At 48.5% G+C, this 26,724-nt stretch overlaps 2 protein-coding genes across 11 annotated transcripts in view; both read right to left on the bottom strand.

The window, feature by feature from the left end:
* Window positions 1-6: 6 nt before the first annotated feature.
* nup54 (nucleoporin 54) lies at window positions 7-7,476 on the bottom strand. Of its 2 annotated transcripts, XM_068334073.1 has the most exons (15): window positions 7,413-7,476; window positions 6,921-7,028; window positions 6,101-6,184; window positions 5,905-5,940; window positions 5,312-5,398; window positions 5,077-5,238; window positions 3,885-4,108; window positions 3,618-3,805; window positions 3,339-3,535; window positions 3,207-3,261; window positions 2,412-2,505; window positions 1,973-2,080; window positions 1,752-1,871; window positions 616-726; window positions 7-538 (listed from the first exon to the last, which is right to left on the bottom strand). In XM_068334073.1, exons 1-15 carry the CDS (start codon window positions 7,453-7,455, stop codon window positions 407-409), a joined length of 1,749 nt encoding a protein of 582 aa, XP_068190174.1. In that variant the 5' UTR covers window positions 7,456-7,476; the 3' UTR covers window positions 7-406. The 2 variants fall into 2 exon arrangements, with proteins under 2 accessions (XP_068190174.1, XP_068190175.1); XM_068334074.1 differs by lacking the exon at window positions 5,905-5,940.
* Window positions 7,477-7,874: 398 nt separating this feature from the next.
* arhgap24 (Rho GTPase activating protein 24) overlaps window positions 7,875-26,724 on the bottom strand; it is a 28,945-nt gene continuing 10,095 nt past the window's right edge. For 3 of the 9 annotated variants that reach the window (XM_068334231.1, XM_068334233.1, XM_068334232.1), the window contains exons 4-10: window positions 14,475-14,597; window positions 11,990-12,197; window positions 11,681-11,900; window positions 10,898-10,974; window positions 10,698-10,819; window positions 9,518-10,619; window positions 7,875-8,912 (exon numbers count right to left, since the gene is read on the bottom strand). In XM_068334231.1, the coding sequence (XP_068190332.1) occupies window positions 8,642-8,912; window positions 9,518-10,619; window positions 10,698-10,819; window positions 10,898-10,974; window positions 11,681-11,900; window positions 11,990-12,197; window positions 14,475-14,597 (2,123 nt within the window). In that variant the 3' untranslated portion in view covers window positions 7,875-8,641. Of the gene's footprint in view, window positions 8,913-9,517; window positions 10,620-10,697; window positions 10,820-10,897; window positions 10,975-11,680; window positions 11,901-11,989; window positions 12,198-13,247; window positions 13,984-14,474; window positions 14,598-17,297; window positions 17,449-17,583; window positions 17,694-26,724 lie in introns of those variants that run through there. The other 6 variants (XM_068334239.1, XM_068334237.1, XM_068334234.1 and 3 more) reach the window with 6 other exon arrangements.

Below are 26,724 nucleotides of genomic sequence, written 5' to 3'. Positions count from 1 at the left end.
GGTGTGGGGAAGTGTCTGGGATCCTGGACAGGAATCCTCTCAGCTCAAGCCCTACTTTGATGAGACGTGGGAAACGACTCCATAACGAAACGATAGAACGACCACAATTCCCTAAAAACATGTGGGAGACGAATGGAGTTTTCAATTTAAGTCCAATTTATTTTTATTAAAACAGCATAAAAAGAAATACAAACATATTTACAAAGTATTCAGTCAGAACAACAACTTGTTTGAGTGTCGGTCACGTTCATCATCTGATCCATAATCTGATTGGATTATTATTAGCCCACGCTTCCGTTCAGATGGAAGGATTAACCTCAGTTGTGTCGGGACGTGCCGACGATGGACCGGACAGAACGGCGAGCTCACGATAGGAAGTGACGGATGTGCCTGATGGGACGCCGCCTCAGCTCAGGACGCCGCCCCCCCTCAGGTGGCCGCTGTCGCTGAGCCCGTGTTCGATGAGCTTGATGTCCTCCAGGTCGTCTTTGATGACGGTGATCAGGTGACTCAGGCCTTCCTGCTGCTGTTTCAGGTGCTGGAGGGGAGAAACGTGGGGGGGTCAGTCCGTGAAAACGGCTCGACGCCACGAGTTCTGAGCAAACGCCGTCTCACCTGTTTGATCTCTCTGAGCAGGTCAGCGTCGACGCTGTAGCGCTCCTCTGAACGCACCGCCCCGAAGTGGTTCTGCATCCGGATCTGGGACATTAGTTCGTTCAGCCGGCCCTGGAGGTACAGAACAGACAAAAGGCTGTAAAATATCCATTTAACGTGGGGGCCGGGTGCGCTAATGCGGAGATAAAGGCTAAACACAAGTAACGCAACATGTTTACAACACATTAGAAGGTAAACAACATGGTTTGGTTGATTTAAATAAAACTCCATCTTTAAATGAATGAGGATTAGGAAAGAATTCCAGAATCAGGCAACAGGAACAGGAACAAAAAGGAAAGTAAAAAATAATAAAGACTAGAAAAGGAAAAAGAGAATGAAATAGAGTAGAATAGAATGGCCTTTATTGTCATCGTATGAAAAACAGTGAAAAACAATGACATTAGGAGTGCTGCTCCTTTAGTGCCTTTATTAAAAAAACAACAACCCAGAAATATACAAGAATAGGCCCCACAGATATAATAATAGTAATAGTAATAGTAATATTATTATTAACAGTAATAATAAATTAAATAAGTCAAAAACAAAACACACAACATATCTAAACTACGACGCTGCCAGGGCGAGTCTCTCAGCGGTAGAGCAGGTCGTCCTATAATCAGATTGGCGGTTTGATTCCCGCTCAGCTATCTTTGGAGTGTGAGCTGACAGCAGGAGGCGTCGGCTCACCTCCCGATCACTGCCGAGTCGCCCTTGAGCAAGGCACCGTCTCCCTTACAAGCTGCTCTTTTGGGGCGCACCGTGTAGTTGCTGTCCGTCAATCTGCCTCCCCTTGTGCTAACTGGGGGCTGTGTGTGTGTTTCAGGGGCCTGTACATGATATATACTGTATTTGTACGCGTGTCTAACTTATATGTGTGGTCTGAGTGTAAAGGTGACTTCCCCACAGGGGTTTAATAAAGCCAGTTTTTTTTCTTTCCTCTTCTTTCTAAACAATATTCAAGTGAGGGAAATATTCACACAACGGTTTTGAGTTGAACTGGTTTGAACTGAATTCATTCTGTGGTGGAACAGATGGAACATAAAACCCTGCAGCCGTGGAAACGCAGCCACACACGCTGCTGGCTTCCTCAGCCTCACCTTGAACTGCGTGGGGGCGTCCAGTTCAGACTGGATGGTGTCCAGCTGCACGCGGAGATGCTCCTCGTCCACCTGGATGGCGTAGCCGCTTTTCCTCTGCATCTCCTGTTTGATCAGAACCTGCCAGGAAAACAGCGAGGAGGAGGAGGACACAGGATAAATCCTGGACCCAAAACCGTAAAGAGGAGACAGACGCTGGTGGGGGGAGGGAGTGTTGGTACCTGCAGCGCTCTGTGGGACAGATCCATCAGCTTCCTCTTGTACTGGGCGATCTTGGCCACCCTGGTGGCCTGGTTCTTCTGCAGCTCGCTGATGTCGCTGGAGATGATCTGGAAATCCAGACGAGTGTCAGAGTGGAAACAAGGAAGAATTCCCCTCTACGCTGCAGATTTACCTCACAAATCCCTGTTTTGAGGCTTTCTGGGTAATTTACTCAGCGTACCCACATGTCTGGAAGACGTATTTCATGCTAAGAAGAGCTGGTTGTTCAGTTTAAAGCCCCACAGCTGGATTTCTAGCAGCAGCAGCAGTAAATAACCTGCTGGCAGCAGGCGTGAGGCGGACACCTGTGTCCTCTGGCCTTGACACAATCATGTTGATTATGTAGAGACGCCATAACCCCCCCTGTCCACCCCCAGTCCACCAGCAGGACAGACTTACGTCCACTCGGGTCTTGTGCTGTTTGGTCATCTGCTCCTGGATCTGCAGCCGGCGGAGCAGCTCTTTAAAACCCACCATCGGTACTGGGATTAACCTGGAACACACAAAACCAGTTAAAACAAAATGTGAGAAGGAGAAACCCTCAGACGCCCAAACGACAGAAAGATTTATGAAAATAAATCCAACACGTGTTTATCCTGCATGTCACATGTGAGGTTAATACAGTACGCCCCCACGCATTCGTGCATCAACATTCGCAACTCCACCTCATCGTGGATTTTTGGTCGGCAGTCACGTGATACTGTACGCGCATTCTATTGGCTGACAGCATCAGGAAGTGCGCTACGTTGCGTGAGTCTCGGACTTCCTTGAGACACAAAGTGCTTTAAACAGTCTATCAGAGTGTTTTAAAGGTAACACAGATAGAAGGTGGTTTAATACCAGTATGGGGGGGGTTCATTAATATTTAAATTACTGTAAATAATGAGATGAACCACGAGGAACGAGGGCGCACTGTAAACCTTTTTAGGTACACATCTCTGAAACCTGATCACAAAAAAAATAAAATAACGTTTTCAGGAAGCCAGAGGCACAAAAATGTGTAGGTCAGGGTAAAATGTTGAATTCTGGGGTGTCGCAGGATGTTGCAGTCTCTGACTGTCTTGTTCAACCTGAATTTCAAAGTTTAGAGACAGTGGTGAGGACAAGAAGACAGGAAATGGATCTGGATCTGGAGGAAATGAAGATGTTGAGGTTCTCCAGCAGTGACCGGGTTGGACGGTCCGAATGACTTACTTCTCTGGTTCCGGGTTGTCCACCTTGGCCTGCTCCCAGATGATGGGGTCCACTCCTGTTGGAAGAGACGTGTGGTTACCATGACGTAGAGAAACCGAACTGGGCGAGAGGATGTTGGGCGTGACGCTTCACCTGCGGGGGCATTCTGCAGCAGCTGCTTCAGCTGCGTCAGGGACAGCTCCGTCCGCGTGACGGACATGGCCACGCCCATCTGCGTGAGCTGCACCTTGATGTTGGCCTGCTCCAGGAAGTTGAAGAGCGTGGTGGAGGGGATCCGCTTGGAGGTGCCGTTAGGAGAACGCTCCACCAGGTAGATGATCACCTCCGTCCTGGAGGAAACAGAACCCAACCGCGTCATTGGTCTGTTTCTGGTCGGGTCAGCTGCTGCTACAGGGGGGGGGGGGCACTCACTGGTCGTTGGGCAGGGCTTTGACCCCGTCCACGTTGACGGAGAGCGTCTGGTTACTCCCCAGGATCTTGTGGAGGGACTCCACCAGCTGCTGCTGCTGGGCTCGCACGTCAGCTTCCTTTTTGTTCAGGATCAACACCACGAATCCGTCCTCGTCTTTACTCACCGGGACGCAGCTGTAGCCCACCGCCTGGGGAGGGAAACACACACGGTGGGGGGGTTGGAAGTCAAACCACCCCGTCTCAAATGCTCCCCATAACCGGCGTTACCTTGAACCTGCAGAATGGGTTCTCCTGGGTGAACTCCACGGGGGGGTTGTTGTTGCTGTAGTAACCCTTCCCGGTGCCCCAGTAGGCCTGCAGCTGGTTCCATTTCACCAGGATGGAGTTGCGTTCGTCTCCCAGCAGGTTGAGCGCCGACAGGGCGGTGGCCTGCTGGAACAGCTGGGTGGCCTGGTTCTGACCCGGCTGCTGTGCCTGCTGGCCGAACAAACCTGGCGGCAGCGGGACGGAGGGGGGGCGTTAGAGGACGGACGATCCAAGTCCTTCAGTTTGTTTCTATCCATCGTCATGAGAATAAAAAATTGAATGATTCTATACTGAAGGGACAGCCGCCAATAGCGCTCTAATTTGAGAAGCTCTAACTGAGGTCTGATTCCTCCTTGGCTGCTGGTTGGGTGATGCCATCGGGGCAGAGAGCTGCTGCTGCCCTCTGCTGGGTCAACAGAGGAACAGCAGCTTCAACCAGCCTGCTGGTCGCACGACGCAGTGAGAGAAATCAACAAGAACCACAACCCTGATTGACTCCAGCAGGATGAGCCAATCAGAAAGTCACCAGCCATTAATAGGTAGTCCTCAACTTAAACACAACTGGTCCAGAGAGGCTGTTGGTAAAATGAATTGTCTGTAAGTGGTCTCTAATCTCCATCTGAGGTCATACAAGAAATTACTGCTCTAAATACTAAAGTAATGTCATTACTACTTAAATACTCAAGTTCTATTCACTCAGACTGACCAGAAACAATTACAGGACATTAAAACAACCCATAATAATAAAATTCTGTTGTACCGTAATGTAACTTTAACACCTCTGCTGAATGAATTTTCTCCTGGGGGGTGTAGAGGCTAAGCCCAGCTTTAATCCTTAATCCATGGGTTTGTTTCCCGCTCAGAAACGAACCCACAATGGAGAAAAGGAGGAGGAAACGCTGCAGAAGATGCACATGTGTCATGTTAACATGACACATGAAATCTGAATCTATGGGGTGTTGATGTTACGCTGCTCTGTAGGGGTTGTGGCAGAAAAGGGAACTACAGTAGTCAGACATGACAGAGCGGTTGTTCGTATCTTGAGGACTTCCTGTGTTCCGGTGAGCTGGCTGTCTTTCCAAACACATGTGACTGACACCATGAAGGACAAACATGATAAATGTTCCACATAATCTTTAACATCAGCCCCCACCTTGCTGCTGCTGCTGGGCCGGCTGGATACCGAAGCCTCCAAACCCCCCCAGGCCAGTGGTTCCTAACCCAGCTCCAAACCCCGTTGTCCCGGTCGTGGCCCCGGCGGTCAGCCCAGAGGAGAACCCGAAGCCTTTGTTCTGTGTGTTACCGAACAAGCCTCCTAAAACAGGAGTGTGGCGATCAGCAAGACATCAATCAGCGTGAAAAACACAAGAACACAATTAAATCCATACCCGTGGTGTTAGCTGGAGCCGCAAAGCTAAACGTCGACCCCGGTGCGGCGGCAGTCGTTGTGGTCGTCCCAAAGCCTCCGAACGCACCTGAAAAGAAGACCATAAAAATTAAATTACAACAAAGGAGAAAAAGACGACTATGAAAGAGAATAATGGAGGAAAACAGTTGATATAAAAGAATGAGAGACACAGTAGGAGAGAAAATCACCACTGAGATTCCAAGATTAACACAACAACAGCTAGATTTTGATCATTGTTCATCTGTCTGATGTGGGGGGGGGGGCTTCTGCAGGAATCAAACCATCATTTGTCTTCATGCACATGAAAACAACAAGACGTGGATTTGATGATACAAACAGAAATGGTGTGAGATGATTCATCACTGCACAGAATGTGTGTGACAATGGAGGGAAATGTGTTCAAAGACAGACTGGACTGATTGATCGATCACAAAGGTCATCTACCTGTGCTAGCCAGGCTATTACCAAAACTGAAAACTGTGCCAGTGGTGGTTGCCGTACCAAAGCACCCCACATTAAAGCTGACTGCTGCTGGGTTGGCATTTAAACCAAACCCCCCAAAACTAAACCCACCAGCCGTGGTGCTTCCAGCTCCCAGCCCCCCAAATCCTGCAGTCAGTGGAGGCAGGCAAGAGAGAGAGAATGACACGGAGGAGTTAAGAGACAACAGGTCCAACACGGGATCAATACTGACTGCAGGAAATTAGCTTGAAACCAAAAAAACAACAATAACAGGCTGCAGGTTCAGATGTGGTGTTTGAAGTCTTACCAGTGCTGGTGGAGCCAAAACCAAATCCTGTGGCTGGTGCAGCAGCAGTGGTAGTGGCTGCCCCGAAACCAGGGGCGGTAAGAGCTAGAAGGGCACCGAACACAGGTTAGTTCACCTGGTACACATTAAAGTAGAACCTCAAGACACGAGCTGCACCCCAGACGAATTGTTTAAGATATGAGCCGTCCTACAGGACACCACCGCTAGTTGGTGGATGGATACAACCTCAGTGAGACCGGATCTCGTTCTTTACCGCATGTTGGCGGATGGATACGACATCGGTGAGACCGGATCTCGTTCTTTACCGCATGTTGGCGGATGGACACGACATCGGTGAGACCGGATCTCGTTCTTTACCGCGTGTTGGCGGATTGATACGACATCGCTGAGACCGGATCTCGTTCTTTACCACGTGTTGGCGGATGGATACGTCATCAGTGAGACCGGATCTCGTTCTCGTTGGTGGAGTAAAGACGTAGCTCGTGTGCTCTTGTGACTTTTGTGTTTCTTTTCGATCTTTATCTTTGTTTATGGAACTTATATATAATTAATTAAACACGCAGACAGGTGAAGTCTGCATGTCTATTGGTTGATAAAAATGCTTTTAGGAATCTTAAATGGTTAAATGTTGTTTGACTTGCAGGTCATTCACGGAACGGATTCAACTCGTATCTCGAGTTACTACTCCAGACTCAAATACAACAGAATAAACATTAAAAGTCAACGTGTCATAGTATCCCAACATATTCGTGTTTATTTTGGTTTCAATGAGATCAGCAGCTGCTGTTTCGTGGTGGGGGGTAGAGGGGTCTGCACTTACTGCCGAATCCGGATGAGGCGGTGGTGGTGGCGGCTGGAGTTCCAAACCCGAAGGCTGTCGGTGCTGTCGTTTTGGCGCCAAACGAACCGAATGAAAACCCGGAAGTGTCTTCAAAGGAAAGAGAAAGTGTCGTCAGGGCGACGCGACAGCAGCAGCTGTGGGTTAGCCTAGCAGCGTTAGCTAGCTTACGTGTGTGAACACTAGCACTGGGCTAACGGGACAGTGTTTAACGGGATACATGGCTAACACTAGCCTCAGCAGATAAAGTGGAGCCCGTTAACGTTTTCGGTGATCGCCGGTTCAAACCGGACTACACGGCTAGCTAAAACATGGGTGACAGAAGGGACCAGGCTGCCATTAGCCGGCTCGTACCCGCTGATTTAAATAAAAATAGAAACTAAAACACCTGTTTAAAAACATTCACGAGTTTAAAGACAACATGTGAGCAACACAGTCCAGCTTCAGTCAAACTATTTCTAAATTAAAGCTTACTTGTCGCTAGGTTGGCGGTGGCGCCGCCAAACGTGAACGCCATGTTGACTGTCGGCCGGTCAGCTCTTCTTCTACGCTGAGAAAACAGTAGTAGTCGTCCGGAGGAGTGGCTCACTACCGCCACCTCGAGGATCCAGCCGGTACTGCTCAAGTGTTGAAGCTTCGCAAAGCTCGGGTGCCTTTCATCCATTTCATTGTTCTGTAGACTAAATGATTACTTATAACTTATATATTATAATATTCGACTTTGTCTTAACAGTAAATAAATTTTGTTCTTCTCAAATTTATTCTTCGCAATATTATTCTTAACTTTTTTTTTTATGTCTATTGATGCTGCTTTAACATGTGAATGTCGCAGTTTGGGATCAATAAAGTAAATCAATCTTTATATCTATCTATAAATAAAAGAATCTACAACTATGACCAACACAGAGAGTAAATAACACAAGACTGGAGTGAAAATGCATTTTTATTCATATTAATTCTTTAATCGTACTTTTGAATGTCAAGTATTGTGATGAAAACGTTGCCCCATCCCGGTGCTCTCCGTTTCACCCTGACAGACCGGGTCGGTGCTGCTGGAGGATGAAGGATGAAACCAGTCGCATCAGGTGGATAAACATTCAAAAAATACCACATTTTCTACCTGGTATCTCATTGGCTTCGAGGTCAACCGCAACTCCCAATGATGATCGTGCAAGTCTTATAATAACTTTATAGGAGCTACCAAACGTCCTCCTCCGTACGAGCCACAGTGCAGACTGACGAGTAGCTTCTCAGGTCATCTCTAAAGTATTTACAGTACATGCTCTTGTTTTGGTCACGGGGTGAATGAAAGAGCAGCAGAAGCACGAGCACATTTACAGTATGATGGTTCAAACGATGCACAGACCGGCCCGTCGGTACCGCCCACAGAGCCCCCCAAACACACACACGAGTGCAAAGACGAGCCTTAATATAAAATATCACACGGATAATTCTGCTTAAATATCAGATCAACATGAAAATCCCTCATTTTTTTCTGCATGTTTCCCTCGAGGTGCACAAGTAATCAGAGTACTCGGCCTGTCCTCCAGTCTGTGAGCTGTTTAAATAATAATATTTACAGGTAAAGTCAGGATGACGTCACTCCAGGTGACGTGTTTTTATACAGGCAGCTCCAGACCTCCTCTCTACTCGTTCCACATCTTTCCGTTTCATGATAATTCCGTTGGCCCGCGTCCCGTCCCTCACTGTATCCAGATGGGGTTGTTGCGATCCGGTCGGCGAGGGTCGGTCGTCGTGGCGGCGGTCGCCGTGGTGGCGGTGAGGTCGCTGAACGTGGAGAAGAACTGCTCCATCTCCGTCTGCAGCATCTGGTTGCGCCGCTCGGCGTCGTCCTTGGCGCGCTCGGCGTTACGCAGCTTGATCTCGGCCATGGTGTACTTCTTCCTCTCCTGGTCCAGCTCGTCGTGGAGGGTCACCATCTCCGTCTCCAGCTCCGCGTTCCGCTGCTCCAAGCTAGAAAAGGAGGGAAAGGCAGAGTCAGAGTGAGCTCTGTGAATATACATCACGCAGGTGTGGACACCTGCTCACACCTGGAACACAGGTGAACCTCAGGTAACGTCTCTAATGGGTTCCAGGAGACGTGACGTGATTTGAATCAACTGTACATAAACAGTCCCAGTTCTGTCCTGAACCTTATTAATGAATGCGTTTTAATTTTAATTTAATTTAAATTTTAATAATATTTGGTTAATATTAATCTATTTTAAGCTGACAAACAATTCAATTTTATTTCTTAATATCGTACAGAAAAAACGTCTCCGTCTCGTCTTCAGCTGCTTCTTCCTCATTGTGGGGTCACGGGGGTTGCTACGGATTAATAATATGAAATTATGTGTTTTATTCTGATTTATTGTACAGCACAATTATTTCACGTGCTTTTAACAGTTTACCAGTGATTTTATGACTCCAGTATTTGTATCAGACGTTTTGTTTTGAGCGTTCATATTTGTTTTTGTTGAAAGGATGTTTAGCTGCATCGGCACGAGGTTCTACAATAAGACGACCTCCTGATGCTGGTCGCCATGGAAACAGCTGGGGGTCGTTGTTCCGGGTCCTACCTCCTGATGCGGGTCTCGTACTCGGCCTTCTGCTTGTGCATCTCCTGCTTCAGGCTGGCCACCAGGCTGTGCAGCGCGCCGTGGCAACCGCCTCTGTTTCCTACGGCGACGGCGTCGCTGTTGTTGTCGTCGCTGCTGCTGTTGCTGCTGTCGCCCCCTCGGCTGCTCCTCGCCACCCCATCGCCGCTCCCCTCGCCGCCCTCCCGCTCTCCTCCTCCCCCTCCACCATCGGGCCCGCCGTCCGGTTCCTCGTACCCGCCCCCGTAGAAGTCCTGCTCGGGGTAGGTGGTGGTGGAGGAGCGGCAGGAGGCGGAGTTATCGGGGAGGGAGATCTCGCAGGAGGAGGTGGACCAGGTGGCGCTGTCGACGCTCTGCTTGTCCTCGCCGCCGCCGCCGCCGCTCAGACGCGCGTTGATGTGGTTCTGCTGGTTCAACTGGACGTTGTCGTACGTGGACAGGCGGTTCTGCGCCGCCGTCGGGTCCCCATTGAGGCAGTCGCGCGTTTTGTTGTTTTCGCGTAACGTGACGCCGCCGTTCGGTAGCCACGCCCCATTCCGGGCGTTCAGAGCCCCCGTGAGCGAGTCAGTGCTGGACACGCCCATGCGGACAACCCCTGTCCCGTGTCCGCCGCCGGTGACCCCGCCGGTGCCCATCCTGGTGCCGGAGGCTTTGAGCGCCCCGCCGCGCCGCGCTGGTAAAGTCTGGCTTTTTTCCTGACTGGGGTCCGAAGAGGGGGAGGAGCTAAAGGAGCCGTTCGTCACGATGCCGCCACCTTTACCGAACGCCGGATTCTTCTTGATGGTCAGCGGGGGGCTGCGGGCGACGTCCAGCCGTTCCTGGACGCCATCACGAGGGCTGGCGGGCCGCGGGGAGCGGCGGTTGTCGGGCGCCTCCCACACGCACTGCCGCGCCGCCGGCGTGTCGTTGTTGTTCTCCGTGTTCTGAGACGCCGCATCGATGGCGGCGGTTTGCCGCTGCCGCAGGTCGATGTTGTTGTTGTTGACGTGCTCCTTGTTGTTGGCGGGGGTGACGTCGCCGCGGGGGAACAGCACGTCGTGGCGACCAATCAAAACGGCCATCAGCTGCTGGACCAGGACGGTACCTGGAGACGAGAGCACACGCTCGCGTTACGCTCACGCCGCCATCGAAGGCGGCGCCGACATGACCGGCGTCGACTGACCTTCCATGATCGCCACCGGATCCTCGACCTTTGGCCTCAGGATATTTGGCCCGAACACGGTGGCCAGGTTCTGGACGCTCATTTTATTCACTCCTGAATACGACTGGACTTCATCCAGAAATCTGGAAAAAAACGTGAAAAGCTTCACGTTGGCCGTTTGAGACGGACGGAGAACGAGCGGCGCCGGCGATGGACGGTACCTGCAGATGTACGTGAGGAGGTTGTAGTTCACCGGAGGTAGACGTTCAACCAGCTTCCTCAGCTCCTTCACGCCCTGCTGGGGGGGAAACACCAGAACAGATCCAATCCAGAATCAATCCCATCGATCCATAATCAGTCGGGAGAGATGTAGAGATATGGAGGCACAAACCACATCTAGAAAATCATTTGTTCTAGATCAGGGGGGTCAAACTGAGGGACACATCAGCATAATGTCTGTCCTCAAAGGGCCAGATGTAACTAATAAATGTAACTAAATGTAACTCAGTGTAACGTAACATTACGTACTCCTTAATGCTAAATAACTCTTAATATATTACTTATTCTAGTTACAAACATTATTCAAGTTACAAACATTATAGTTACTCCGAAAAAACATGTTTGTTTGTTTCTCTGTTCTAACATAAATCCTTTTCATTTGTCAGGTTATTAAACCCACAGAACTCCATCAATCAAGGATCAAACTATCAATCAATAAAGAGAAATAACATCAGACACAAGTTAGGACGTTAACTTTGTTCACGTTTCTGTCAGAGTTTGAATGCATTGTGGGAAAAGTAGTTTTTGGTTAAAGCACGCTTTTGACCTATTTATTTTTAGACACTGACCTTTTATGCTCTCGCGGGCCACATAAAATGATGTGAAGGGCCACATTTGAGTCCCGGGCCATGACTTTGACACACGTGTTCCAGAACAAACTGACTCGTGTTCGTGCATGAAAAGGTGAGTTTACAACACGACCAGAGACAAAGTGATAAGGCTACCTCCTCTTCTTCAGGTTTAAAATGTGACGCAGCTCTTGGGTTTTCGTTCCGTGGAGCCGCGAAGCTTTTGGTGCTCCGGTTTCTCACCGTTTCGTCGTCTTTCCCGAGGAGCTTGGAGCAGGACAGGAAGTCGTCGTACCTCTGGAAGGGCACGACGGGCTCCGGCAGCTCCCTGAGGTACAGCTTCAGCAGGGAGGCGACGGTGTGGACGTCCGTGTTGCTGCCGAGACAGAAGCTTAGGATTCAGGACGCTAACGCCCGGAGGGAAACACCCACAGGATCTACGTTTGAGTCTTGGGGCCTCCTCACCAATCAAAAGACGGCTTCTCCCCGCAGTCGAAGGCGTCCTGCAGCTCCTTCACCAGGTTGGCCTGTCCCGGCAGGCGGAACAGACCCTCCTCCTGGAGCCCCCGCTGCCGGATGAAGTCCACACACTGCTCCACCAGCATGGGGGCCAGCTTGTTCCCATAGCGACGCTCGTACCGCACCGTCTCCTCCAGCTTCTGCCCGAAGATCCCTGAAACACACCACCAGGTTGAAAGGGGAAATGAGGGAAACCTCTGACTTCCTGCCTCACGTCTGACAAACGACTCGTCCGCCGGTGCGACACCAGAGACCAGGGATTAAGGCGGCCTTTGGAGATTTGGACAGTTTTCCGGTCTCCAGATCCAGACAGGAGCCGCCCACGCGTCCACACCCGCTCCACCGAGGCCCCGTATGGAGGATGAATTAAACCACAGACCGCTTGTTGAAGGTATCAACATACTCATCGCTCTGGAAATGGACACAACTTGAGAGCTTCCAGAAGAAACGCTGATCGATAAATCTGTGATGAGGTAACAAACCAAAGGAGAAGGATCTGAGGCGCCTGCAGTCGAGCATCGAGGGAAAAAAAACCCTCAAAGAGAATAAAAACAGTCGGTAAAAATGAAAAGTTTTCCTCTTCGTTCTCTGGCTTCAGGAAACTGCAGCAACCAATCCCCCAACGACCGTCTGAAGCCACGGGATTGAAAGAATGGCTCAGATAGGCTGTGATGCTAATGCTAACATGCTATCATGAAAACGTGTCCCCAACAAACCTGCACCGACGTCTGCTTGAAGTTCTGACCTGGACCTGAGACGTCACTGAAAGCTTCTGTAGCGTTAACATCACCATAACAACGAAGACATGAAGAACAGTATTAATCCACCGCTGGAAATAGACCCCAATAAGAATAAAGTAGAACCAGAGATATGAGTTGAATCCGTTCCGTGGCTGAACTCATAATTCAAGCAACATTTAACCATTTAACTATTTTAAAGAACGAGATCCGGTCTCACCGATGTCGTATCCATCCGCCAACACATGGTAAAGAACGAGATCCCGTCTCACTGATGTTGTATCCATCCACCAACTAGCGGTGGTTTCCCAAAGCACAAGTCGTATCTCAGATTTACTCTTGCATGTCAAACACATGGACAAAGTTACAGCTTGTATCTCAAAAAACTTGTATCTCGAGGTTCGACTGTATTAAAGCTACAAAAACAGGAAGAAAATCTAAACGTGTCACAAACAGTAAATAATTACCATGAAATAGATCCCCAAAGATCCATATGGAGAGGCCACAGCTGCACATCTCTGATGGGTCTGTAGTTCGTCTGTCATATACAGCAGGATCCCTAATCTCGTTTCAGAAACGCCAATCGACCAATCAGAGCACTGATAGCATCTGCTGCAGCTGCAGAAAGTGTCGCTGCTCGGGGCCGGAGGTTCTGGTGGCATTTTTGACAAGTGGCTTGTCCTTTTGAAGAGCAGTCAACCGCAGCAGACGTCGAGCTCACCGCACTGCAAACAGAGGCGCCCGAAAAGCCCATCCGGTCGCTGACGCCACGCCCCGGTGAGCAATGAAGGCCGACATCCGCCAGGAAGGTGGAAAACAAGCACCAGGAGACCAATCAGAACAGAGATCCCACCAGAACCAGGATATGTCCCAGCTCAATGCTGACGCGGCGTTGAGTCGTGGTTGAGGGTTGTTTCATCTCAGACTCCTGTCATGACTTTAACTCACCGCCCTCGTCAATCAGCACGACAATCAGCACAGACCTGCTGCTATGACGACGTGATGACATCATAGTGATGTCAGCAACACGCAGAGGAGAGGCAGGAGGAGGAAGAGGAGGCGACTGACGTTCTGACTTCAGAACTCAGATAGGTTTGGAGAAAACTACCCCAGTCTGTAATTTAAAGAGAAAACCTGTCGTGTATGACCCTAACTAACTTACCCTAACTAACCCTAACTAACTAACCCCTTACTAACCCAAACTAAACCTAACCCTAACTAACCCTAACCAACTAACCCATAACACTAAATAACTCAAACTAACCCTAACTAAACCTAACCCTAACTAACCCTGACTAAACCTAACCCTAACTAACCCAAACCAACTAACCCCTAACACTAAATAACCCTAACTAACCCTAACTAAACCTAACCCTAACTAACCCTGACTAAACCTAACCCTAACTAACTAACCCCTAGCTAACACTAACTAAACCTAACCCTAACTAACCCTAACTAACTAACCCCTAACTAACAATAACTAATCGTAACTAATCCTAACCCTAACTAACCCTAACCCTAACTAACCGTAACCCTAACCAACCCCAACTAATCGTAACCCTAACTAACCCTAAGCCTAAACAATCCTAACCCTAACTAACCCTAACTAACCCTAACTAACCCTAAGCCTAACCAATCCTAACCCTAACTAACCCTAACCAACCCTAACCCTAACTAACCGGTGTGTGACTGACCTCCCCCAAACGGCGCCCAGATGACCCGTCGGATGCTCTTGACCCAGTCCTCCATGTCGTTTTGGCTGCTGGCCATGAGGAGGTACGTCTCATGGTTGGCCGTCATCCGCTCCCGGTCCCCCCCTGTCCAATCAGAGACAGAGACACGCCCTCTCAGTTATGATGTCACAAAAACCTTCACAGCAGAACACAGTTGTCCGACCTGATGGTGACCCCTGACCTTCAGTGAGGATCTCGTATGATCAGAACCAACAGACACGCCCCTGGATGACATATAAGACACGCCCCTGGATGACATATAAGACACGCCCCTGTTCTATTATCATTATATCATTATAAAATGTTTGAATTCAGGTTTTTGTTTATTATATTTACATTTATTGATCCAAAGATTGCTAAAACAATAAAAAAATTTATAATAAAAAACTTTTTTGTTTCTTTAAAAAAGGAAAAATACAACATTTTCCCATTTTCAGAGGAGCTACGGAAAGCCAGAGGGTTCAGAAAAGCGATCTATCAATAAATACACGGAATAAAGAGGAACCGTTACCTGATACAGAATTAAATTCACTCCTGATTCTTTTATTAACCTTTAATCAATATTTCACGATCATTTTGTTCTGTCCCCCCTGTTCCGGTCCGTGAAACCGGAAGTTACATCTTAGGCTAACGTGACACGTGACTGTCCCCCCCCACGAGCCCCTGTAAATTAATCAGCGTCACGTGGATCAGACGCGCTCGGCAACATTTTAAAACGTGTTTGAATCGACAGAGATGACGTCACATCTTACGTGCAGGAATCACGCCCCCCCGGTGACGTCACAGCCAGCCACGCTTCTCGAAGAGCGAGAGGGGATGTTTGTCAACAAGACCCATCGATCGTCGAGTCGAGTTCCGGCCGGCGCCAGAACACCTCCACACGCGCCGCCTCACATTTCAGAGTCCTCCGCGGAGCGAAGTAGTGCTTTAACTCAGAGGGAGCGTAAAGTAGCTCGTTTGTTCTCCTGATTGTTGCGTTTCTTTTTATTCTTTATCATTGTTTATGTCACTTATATATAATTAATTATACACAGGTGAAGCCTGCGTGTCTATTGGTTGATAAATATATGCTTTTTGTTCCTAATTTAGGGGGTTTGGAGCTTTTTTCAAGGCTGGAATGGATTTAAATTATTGTAGTTATTTTAAATAGTTTAGTCATGCAACAGATTGATCCCCTGGTTCTACTATACATTTCTTGGGGACTATTTTCAGCAGCGGAGTAATAGACATGCGCAGGATTCAGTCGCTCTAATTTGTTGTCGTCATTCCCATATGTCATCACAGAATTGAGACTTTATTCCGCCTATATTATTTCTCTAATTCGTTAAGTTTCTTTTATGATGACGGCGTGAACGTCTTTGTATCACACCTAGAACCCAACGGTCCTCCACGTGGAGTTTGTGATCCCGACCTGGAACAGCCCTCCATCATCACCTAAATGAGACGTTTTTAAAAAGTCAGGCTTTACAGACGAGACGCACACAGATCAAGAGCCCCAATGCATCCTGGGAATGAGAACAAAAACGTGGGAGGAGAGAAAAACGCCACATCCTGTCAGTCGTCCAACGTAATCCCGCCGGTGACGTCGTCCAGCTGCTCAAACAACAACTGGAGGCCGACGTCTGATTTAAAGCCGTTCTCTGTGAGTCAGAAGCACCAAACAGCTGCAGGCCGGCTATCGCTAACGGATCAGAACAGGTGGGGGACAACAAAGGATCCCGCACACACACACACACACACACACACACACTCACACACACACCTGCACCCGTGTCTGCTGTGAGTAACACAAACCCAGCACACAGCATCCACTCACAACAGGAGGTTAGCATTAGAGCGTTAACATAGCGCTAGGAAAAGTTGCATGAACACAGTTTATACCAATTTATTTTAATCTGACAGACATTTAAAATTTATTTTTTAATATAGTACAGAAAAAACATCTGCGTCTCGTCTTCTCGTCTCGTCATGTGGGTTGCTACGGGCTAATAATATGAAATTACATGTTTTATTCTATTTATTGTACAGTAACATGTTATTTTATGTGCTATTACAGTTTTACTAGTGATTTTATGATTCCAGTATTTGTGGCGTAAACTTGATTTTTATTTTTCAGTGTATTTTTTTTAAACTGACGTAACTCCAAACGACATAAGAAGAGGTAACCTGTATTAAAGTGCTTGAACAGCTTAGTTTAGCTTAGATTAAATAAATATTTTGTGCATAAACAAAGTCAAGTGAATCATTTTCCTCAGATGAATGAATGGAACATTCCTCCAGTCCTTATGCTAAGCTAAGCTAACAGTCTCTTAGCTATTGCTTAAAACAGATCAAAATATAAAACTGTTACATTTAAAACAGGAAATAAATATTATTTCCTGTTTTTAAAATTCTGATGATCTATAAGCGCCACAGCTGTCTGACGACAGGACGCAACCCCAAAACCTCACGTCGTCCTCTGACAACGAGCAACAGTGAAAGCGTTCGGTGTGTTTTTATTAGCGCACACCAACGGGAACGAGATGAAATGACTCCGAGCGTTCAGAAGAGGAAAACCTGACGTTCCTCCAAACCCGAGTGGAGGAAACAGCTGCTGGGCCACAAACCCAGAACCCCTCATGACACAAAGCTGTGTCACGATCCCAGCGTCTGAAGAGGAACACCAAACGTTCCTCTTCTCCCTGGTCTACGAGAGTCGTCTTGTTTGCGTGCACGCCGGGGCACGTCGGGGTGGGATACTGCGTCTAATGATAGTCTTCTCAGAAGTTCACGCATCATAAATACCTCCGACAGAACAGGAAGTCGCTCCTCCGGCGGTGAACGGCGAGCCGGACCGTCGTGCGAAGCGTTTGCTCATTCATGGGGAATGGTGACGAGGACTAAAAGTGGAACAAGAACTAACATCCTTTCCTTTTTGATCTCTGCTTCATTCATGGGTGACATCACCAGATGATGTCATCCGTCTGCTCCGGTAAAGTCATCTGCAGCGCAGACATCAGTACAAAGAACTACAGAACTACAGGGTACCCACAAGCCCCAAAAGCCCCGGAGACGCACTGTAAAACGTTACCTTCAGGAGACGAGAGCAAACCAGACAATCCGTAGTGTGGGAAACTGTAAACCGCCCGGTGAACCACCTCCATGTCTGCTCCTCAATCCCTGGGGGGGGGGGTCCCAGATTTGGGGGTAAGATCCCAGGTTAGGGGGTAACAGAGTCCTGAGTTGGGTGCTAACAGAGTCCTGGTTTGGGTAGTAACCCAGTCCTGGGTTGGGGTTAACGGAGTCCTGCGTTAGGGGGTAACAGAGTCCTCAGTTTGGGGTTAACAGAGTCCTGAGTTGGGGGGTCACAGAGTCCCAGGAAAGGGGGTAGCAGAGCCCTGAGTTGGGGGGTAATGGAATCCCAGGAAAGGGGGTAGCAGAGCCCTGAGTTGGGGGGTAATGGAGTCCTGGGTAAGGTTGTAACGGAGTCCTGAATTGGGGCGTAACTTAGTCCTGGGTTGGGTGTAACGGAGTCCCGAGTTGGGGGGTAACCGAGTCCAGGGTAAGTGGACAACAGAGTCCTGGTTTGGGGGGTAACAGAGTCCTGGTTTGGGGGGTAACGGAGTCCTGGCAGCCTGGGTTGACCTGAGGACGAGCAGCTTGTGACGGAGGAGCTGAACTGTTGGCGTTTGGCTCGGAATGACTGAGCGAGCACAGCTGAGAGGGTGTGAAAGGGGGAGGGAGGTTTGAAGAGGGGGTTGGGAGGTGTACACAAAGACACACACACACACACACACACACACACACACACACACACACACACACACACACACATTCACAAACTTCTTTAAAACTCTGTCGTGGGAACAATGGGCCGATCTCTGAAGGCCTGGCTTTAGAAAGACCACTGGTTTGCCAGAGGTCACGACCCCTCTGAGCAAACAGGGGGCGTGGCGTTCACACCTCAGCGCTTTTATGTCTTTGGAACCGTTTCTAGAGCATCATGTTGTTTTCTTGTGTTAAATTATTCGCTTCATGTCTTTTGATCAGGTGAACGGAGACATCCTGACAACCAGGACTTTTCCTGAGCACTTGAGCCTCGCGTCACCTGTGTCACCTGATCCACAGTAAAGTTCTGGTGTCATGGTGGTCCTGCTCTGCCAAAGGACAGAATGTGAGGGGACAGACCTGGTCTGGTGGAGAACACAGACCCCATAGAGCTCCTCTGGCTATCCGTTACATCTGGAGCTGAATGAGGAACAGTGAATGGAGAGGAGAGGTCAAAGGGGACAGGAGCTCCTCTGCACCGTCCCTCCACCGGCGCCGACAGGAGAAAGGTAATAATGGCACCAAAAATGAGACTAATGGCCACAAACTGGATTCCCAGAGATCTGTGGCGCTGAATGGCGAACGTGATACCCAGACAACGTCAGAACCCCCCAAGCCAGAAAGTCCAGCACAGCATCCAAAGAAAGTCTGAGATCTGTTTAACCCTCAAAGGGGACAGAACGCTCCCCGATTCACCCGTAGAGTCGCAGGAAATATACTGTGATGCTCAAGAAAAAAGGAACGCAGCTCAGACAGGACGCCATCCCATGTTGACGGGATTTCAGACATCACGCTGCAATTTAAACCACTTTCATGTCCGCACCAAAAGAAGAAACCAAGAATCAAAAGTTCACATAAAAACGGATGTAAATACAGTAGAACCTACAGTAGAACCTACAGAAGAACCTACAGTAGAACCTACAGAAGAACCTACAGTAGAACCTACAGAAGAACTTACAGTAGAACCTGGAGATACGAGTTAAACTCACCAAACCTGTAAATCAAACATTTAAAATAACTAAAATCGTTTTAATCCGTTCCAACCTTGTAAAAAAAGCCCTAAACCCTCTAAATAATGAAAAAAAAAAGTTCTTTTATCAACCAATAGACACGCATGTGGTAAAGAACGAGATCCGGTCTCACTGATGTTGTATCCATCCGCCAACTAGTGGATCCGAAACACGACTCGTGTCTCGGATTTTGCTCGTATGTCGGACAAAAACACGGACAGAGCGTCTCGTATCTCAAATAGCTGGTATGTCGAGCAGCTCGTATGTCGGGTTCTAGTTCACATGTGATCACGTCTTCTCACCTCAGTAACTCACAGGTGTTGTGGAACCTCAAACCTTCTGTCCATCCTGCTGACTCCATCTGCGACTGGAGGTGTAAAGTGGGACTAATGTTGCTCTAACTCCTCAAACGAAGCTCGACAGCTCGTCGAGGTTGGTTAAAATGACAGAACCTTTGCTCCGGCTCCGGCGACCACAGGCTGGGGGCTTAACTTCCCGTTTAGCGTTGAGCTTGGGGGGCTGGCAGCTGTTGTCACTTGAATGTTTGCACTCGGTGCCGGGAGGCTGAAACATTCCATCAGATGCAGACGAAGGAAATTTCAGAGCTTCTGAAGGTAAAACGCGGACCGTTGCCACCGGATCACGACCGTACAGTGACAGCCTGCACCTCTCTGACGGTTTGACGGTACATCACATGTTTGTATGTGTAGCTTCACGGCAGAGACTGACGACCTGAAGGGAGGGGCGTCGACATCCAGGCGGTTCTTATTCATGCCAGTGAAGGAATAAAGGGACTACACAAAGTGCCCGTTGCTCCGCTCGCTAATGCCCTCTAATATCACCTTTCAGCTCCGGGGCAGAAGCACACCTGCACTCCCCACAGCTCTGATTGGAGGGCTGAGTCAGCCCGGCCTGGGGGGCTGAGGGGGTGGGGGGGCCTTTGAACTCTCCAGACAGGGTTATGGAAACCTGGCTGCTGGTTTAACCCTAACCCTAACCCAAGGAGGATAAGAGGCGATAAAACTACTGCAGTCGGGACTCAAGTGGGTCAATGATATCAATACGGTATCAATAGGATATCAGATGGTATTGGTAAAAAATCGTCTAATATTGATACAACATCCTCTGGCATCGATATCAGCTGATACCATATCAATATCAGATGCTATCAATGTTACATTTATACGATATTGATACAATACAATATCACACGATAACAATACAATATTGATACGATACAAGACAATATCAATACAAAACAGTTACGATATTGATATGATGCAATATCAGACAATATTGGTACGGTATTGGTATGATACAATATCAGAAGGTATCAATACAACTTCAGACTATATAAGCATGATGTCAGACGATATCAGTATGATAGAATATTGATACGATATCGGATGATATCAGGTTCAAGCCGGATCTATTCATCAATCTGCTGTCAGCTACAGTCGACAATCCAGTGAGTTAAAGATCTGATAAATATTTGGGCGTCTCAGACGTTTCCCAACTGTCAGACGATTAAAACACTTTAATTTCCTCCTCACCTCATCGGTTGTTTGTAAAATCTCATTTCTGGCCGATCAGACCTTCAGCGCTGTATGATTCTCTTCCTGTCAGCTTCTTTAGAGTTTCTAACGAGACCCGGTTCTCCAGGCAGGTTTGAACACAGGAGTGTCTTCTGTTATCTGCCTCACGCCGCTGGGGGAGTGAAACACGACCCGGCTCTCGTGAGAAGGATTTTATTCCCCCAGCAGAATGTCTGAAAGCTGCATGTTTAGTTCGACCGTTCCTGCGTGGCACGTTAACGACAATACCAGACCCACAACCGGTGTCCTGGACCTGGATCCGGCACCCCAACCCTGGAAGAAACTGGGGCAAAACCCACAACCAGAACCAGGAGCAAACCCTGAGCTCTAGCCAATCAGGACTCATGCAGAACTGCTGCCGGTTGGTTGCATTCTGGGTAACCGCTGGTCAACGGTTGCCCCAGGACGAGACGACCCGACACATGTCTGCCCTGCGCCTCCTCGTCAATGGGTAACAGGGAACGACTTGAGCAAGTGGCTTCAGTTTAAGGCGAGTAGAGCTATGTGAGGACCCCCCCACCACCACCACCACTACCCGACCCCCCCCAGCTGTAACCCACACCACAGACAGTCTAATAATATCACGGTTCTCATAATGAAACGGTCTGGACCGGAGTGTTTGTTGTGTGCAGAGACAGACCTGGGTTGGAGTTCAGATCCATGGGCTGCCCCCCCCTCAAGACCCACGCCGTCGCTTCTGACCGCTGGCCCCCCCCCCTCCCGACGCCTCCTCTTCATCGGTTCTCGTTCCGATCTTCAGACTAATCTTTCTCCTCCTCCCTTCATCGCCCCTTGACCCCCCCCCACCTCCACCTCATACAAATCTGTAGCCTTAAACTTCTTCTTTGCCGTCTTTGGGGTCAGGACCCCCCCCACCCCACGACCTCTGACAGATACTTGTTTCTAGGAAGCAGCCGACCGGCTGAATGGACCCCAGCGAGATAACAGCCCCAAGGCAAGATGGTGTGTCTGTGAAGGAAGTGAGAGGGGTGGGGTGGGAGCTGATGGTGGTAGTGGAGGGTGGGGGGTGGGGGCATCGTAAATCAAGCAGCCCTCCCCAATGCGAGGACCTGTAAATCTGGTGGGCACTCGGCCAAATGACTCATCCACTCTCTCTATAAATACAGCCGCTGCTCCGGGTCGGCGAGGCTAAAGCTACCGGCGTCCCGGGACGGCAGGGGGCGGGGCTTCAGCATGTTTAAAACTCGTGACACCCCTGAAATCAAAATTTTACCCTGACCCTGACCTCATAGATCAGGGTCATTTAATAAAAGATCCAACACGACTTGGACCTAGTTTTCTCAAGGTCAAGGTCACCACCTCATTTCCATCCCCTTTGCTGCCTGAGTCATGTGCTCCTAGTTTCATCTTTCTTTCTGCAGCGGTTGTGAAGACATTTGGTGGACTAACGGACAAACACACCAACACTGACCATTACAATCCATCACCACTTTGCGGGATGTAAAGACCTTCACTCATTGGCTCCCGTCGAACAACTGCGGGATCGGGCGGGAAGACCCAGCTTTGGAGAAGCTGGGCAAGTCTAAATGTTTATCCAGACAAGAATCCGTTTACATACCGTCGGTCTGGACCTCCGAGCCGAGCCTCCCCATCAGACAAACATCCTGGAGGCGTCCGGAGAATCTCACCGGCTTCTTAACAAACCCGATATGTGAGGACGCAAGGCTTGGGAATCGCCATGCGAGGCGCCAACTAGAGAACCGTAGAACAGGAAGCAGCTAAACCAACTTTAAGACGTTTGATGGACTTCATCTTTCACCCTTCAGGAGTCATTCCTCCGATACATGCTTCCAACAACATGCTAAAACCATGACATAATTTTTACGTGCTGGTACAAAGTTAGCAAAGCATCGGTGGATTGCGTCGCTTTGCTACCGGCTGCTAGCTCCAGATTTACGACTCCTGGATCGATGAGCAGCATCGATCGTCTACCTGGCACAGAAGTCGATAACTGTCTCCCGAAAACGCTGACCTGATACGTGAATTCACTCAAACACAGAGAGAATGTTTATCTCCTGATTCTGATCACGCTCCTAAGCAGGTGATGATGTCATGGCGCTCTGGACGGTTTACAGAGGAAGTCGTAAAAGGACGATGTGTTCCTCCGACAGAGCTAACACTGTCCAGGCCTCGGCCTTAATGAGACGGGAGGCATCCTGTCGCAGTCCGGAACCTCCTTAAAGACCCCCCTGATCATTCCAGGAATTGGACGGATCCCTTCGGCGTCTCCTGCAAGTAAACCAGCCGCTGGAAACCAGAACCATCCTTCAACGGTCTGTGGGAGAGGAGGACGATGTTGCCTCCTGATGAAGACGAGTCTTCTCAGTCATGACCTCATCCAGGCAACACTCTCAAAGACCAAAATGTTCCTCCTCCTTCTGCTGAGTTACAGACGTGTCTGCAGCTCCTCTTCCTCACGGCGCTTCTTAAACCTCCAACTGGTCAGGGTCAGCATCTCCAAAGACAACCACCTTCCATCTGTGTTACCTTTAAAACACTCTGATAGACTGTTTAAAGCACTTTTGTGTCTCACAGAAGTCCGAGACTCACAGAACGTGGCGCACTTCTGGACTCCATCAGCCAATAGAATGCGCGTACGGTATCACGTGACTGCCTACCAAAAATCTGCGATGACATGAAGTCGCGAGAGTTGATGTCGTCTTACTCCACTTTATGTCTGCCAAAAATACTGGAATTATTAAATTACTAGTAAACCTTTAAAAACATATAATATCCTGTTACTGTACAATAAATTAGAATAAAATATTTATTATTATTAGCCCGCAGCAACCCCTGTGACCCACCATGAGGAAGAAGCAGCAGAAGACGAGACGGAGACATTTTTTCTGTATGAAATTAAAAAATAAAATGTAATTGTTAGCTTCAAATAGATTTATATTAACAAATATTATTATATTATATTATATTATTATTATAAGTTCAGTACAGAACTGGGAATGGTTATCTACAGTTTAGTCTGGAGACCAGTTCATTTAACCAACATCAGGTGTCCAGGAACTGGTTAGCGACGTTAGCCGAGGTTCACCTGTAATGTTTCCATCATGCTAACAGGCTAACACAGAACCGCTACAGAAGCTTGGAAACATCTCACTATGGTCACCGTGTTTCCTGAAACCCACAGGTTTGAACTTCCTGCTGAAGAATTCATAAGGACTTCAAACCTAGTCAACACCGCCCCCACCTGCCCCCCCATCCATAACAAACTCTCCCCATGTGCCGCCGCGTCTCAGACGGCAGGTTATTGACTTCCTGCCCTGGGAAAACACAAACATCTGTAATCTGTTCCACGTTTGTGGTTCAGCACCTGATCTGTCGACACTCCTTCTGTCTGATTTTCTGGTTGAGTCCCTGAAGTCAACACGATTCTCAGTGGGATCTGAACCTTCACCTCTGCTGCTCATTGGATCTCAAGCAGCCAATGGCAGCAGCAGCTGATGAGTGGTGACAGGGGTCCGGTTTGAGAACCACATCCGTACATCCTGACGGTGGGATGTCATCGACGTAGATTAATACTCCGCTCCGTTACCCCACCGGGCCTCCTTCAGCTTCAACAGGTGGCTGGAGGGTAATACTGCTCGTATTTATGACCAACCCCAAACAAGAGGGGTTATAGTCAGGATTATTTAAGGCCACCTGCTGGTTGGGCTGTCTGCTGACGACTGTTCATCATTCCGTCACCAGCTTCAGGTGCAGCAGGTGTTCTAAGTCACGCCCGTCTCCACCGTCCAATAGAGATCAGTCAGTTACTGTGATCGTCCAGCTGAGATCTTCATCAACATAGTTTAAACTCAGATTAACCAGATTAACATATTTACACAAATCAAAAAAGTGTAAATGATGTAAAGTGTCAGAGCTCATTGGGGCTCACGATTCTATTAAACTATTTTCCCATTACAAGATCAAATGTGTGCATACATAAATTAAAATAATTCACTTCAAAACATTCATAAATTAATTTACTTTCCTGCCGCAGCTAATTTAATTGAATGAAGTAATGAAAACAAAGCATCTCTCCTGTTCATTAATGTAAATGAGGAGTTACACAACATAATGGAACTGCTTCCATTCATCACAAAGGTACACACAGGTACACAATAAAGGTTCATTCATTCATTTTAGTTCCCTAAAATAAAGTGGGATGGATTTGCCTTGTTTTTAAAACCTGTAATGACTCAGAGAGGCCACATGGGGGCAGCAGCAACGTTAGTTCAAGTCTGAGTCAACTGTTTCACCAATCAGCCGGAGCACGATCAATCACATGGACCAGGAAGTTCTTCTGTTCTACCAACCGAACCCCAACGGGCCCATGAATGAAAGGATGTTGACCTTTGGAGGTAATATTCCCATAATTCTGAGGGAGTGACTCGCTTCGGCCTAAATAGCCAAGCCAACCAAGAGCGAGAGAGAGACAGTTTGGGGAACTACAGTAGTACGCCATCAAATCCCAACAAAGGGGGTGTTTCCTGTGTGGATTCTGGTCCAGTAGGGACGGGATGATGGATTGGGTTTCGGCTAATGCTAACTTTAACGGATTAAAAGTCATAAAGCGTGTCTAAAATCACACGCCGTTACAGGCTGACTCTTGATTGGCCGCTGCAGCGAAGGTTCAGATATCAGATCCCAGTGTTTACGTATTCAGATCATACCTGACATTCCTGGGAGGATTCAAACATGTCGGATTAGCCGGCACGCTAATCCTGAGTGGCGAGATGTTCTGATGTGTCCTTCAGACAGACAGATGTAGATAGAGATATAGATATACTAGAAGATAGAGGTGTAGATAGAGATATACTAGAAGATAGAGATGTAGATAGAGATATACTAGTAGATAGAGATGTAGAAGAGAAATACAGTAGCGCTGTCTGTTTGAGCGTCCACACGTCATGCATAAGAATCAGATTCATGCGAGTGCCTATCAGAATAATTAGCTCATGATTTAAACGCGGCTGCACAGACGTGTCTTCAGCCTGAACGCGAACATGAAATTCATGAGGGAGGTTCTGGCAGCTGCGTGTTTGCTATCGTTGCTGCACCCGTGTGGGTTTGCACACGTCCTAACGTGTCCGTGTGATGGAAGGAAACATCGCTGGTGCTTAACGGGAGCAAGAAGAACAGCTCCATTGTGTCTGGACCTGCATGTCTGTCTGACAGCGGGTTCCAGTCTAAATATTGTCAGACCTGCGGTGGATCCCATCCCACGACCCCCCCCCCCGCCTTAACTCTTTCCGCAGGTTCCAGAACCCCCCCCCATCCAGATGTAGACATGAAAACACCAAGAGAGAGAGGACAACCCTGAGAGGACAATGACCGTCTCTGTCCGACTGTGACCAATCCGTCCGTCGCCGCGGCGGAATAAATGCGTCGTGTTTTCCTTTCATTTTCTCCTCCTGCTTCTGCTTCTGTGAGGCGTCTTTATTCGCCGCCTCGCCACAAGTCCAGCTCTTGTTGTCCAGCGACTCTAAGGTCACTCCTGGACACTACGAGTTTCGCCGACTTTAAGCTCTTCGAGTCTGTCGAGCCGCGATGCGTTTGAACGCATCACGAGGGGCCGTGCGACCTCGACCCGGGAAGACGTCGGGAAATACTCCCTGGAAGTTTTTACAGAAGTGTTTTCTTACAATAAGGTCAGTCTCTCAGATTAGACTAATAATACATCTGCTAAATGTGAAGCTAGTTAGCATAGCATAGCTAAAAACCCATTAAACTGTTGGCCTTGACTCCTCAGGAACTGGAGGCTCAGGTGGTCACAACTTTTGC

This window comes from Antennarius striatus, chromosome 15 (assembly GCF_040054535.1).
Source record: "Antennarius striatus isolate MH-2024 chromosome 15, ASM4005453v1, whole genome shotgun sequence".
Classification (NCBI taxonomy): domain Eukaryota; kingdom Metazoa; phylum Chordata; class Actinopteri; order Lophiiformes; family Antennariidae; genus Antennarius; species Antennarius striatus.
The sequence above is the reverse complement of the archived record's forward strand: the minus strand, read 5'-3'. Positions and strand labels throughout refer to the sequence as shown.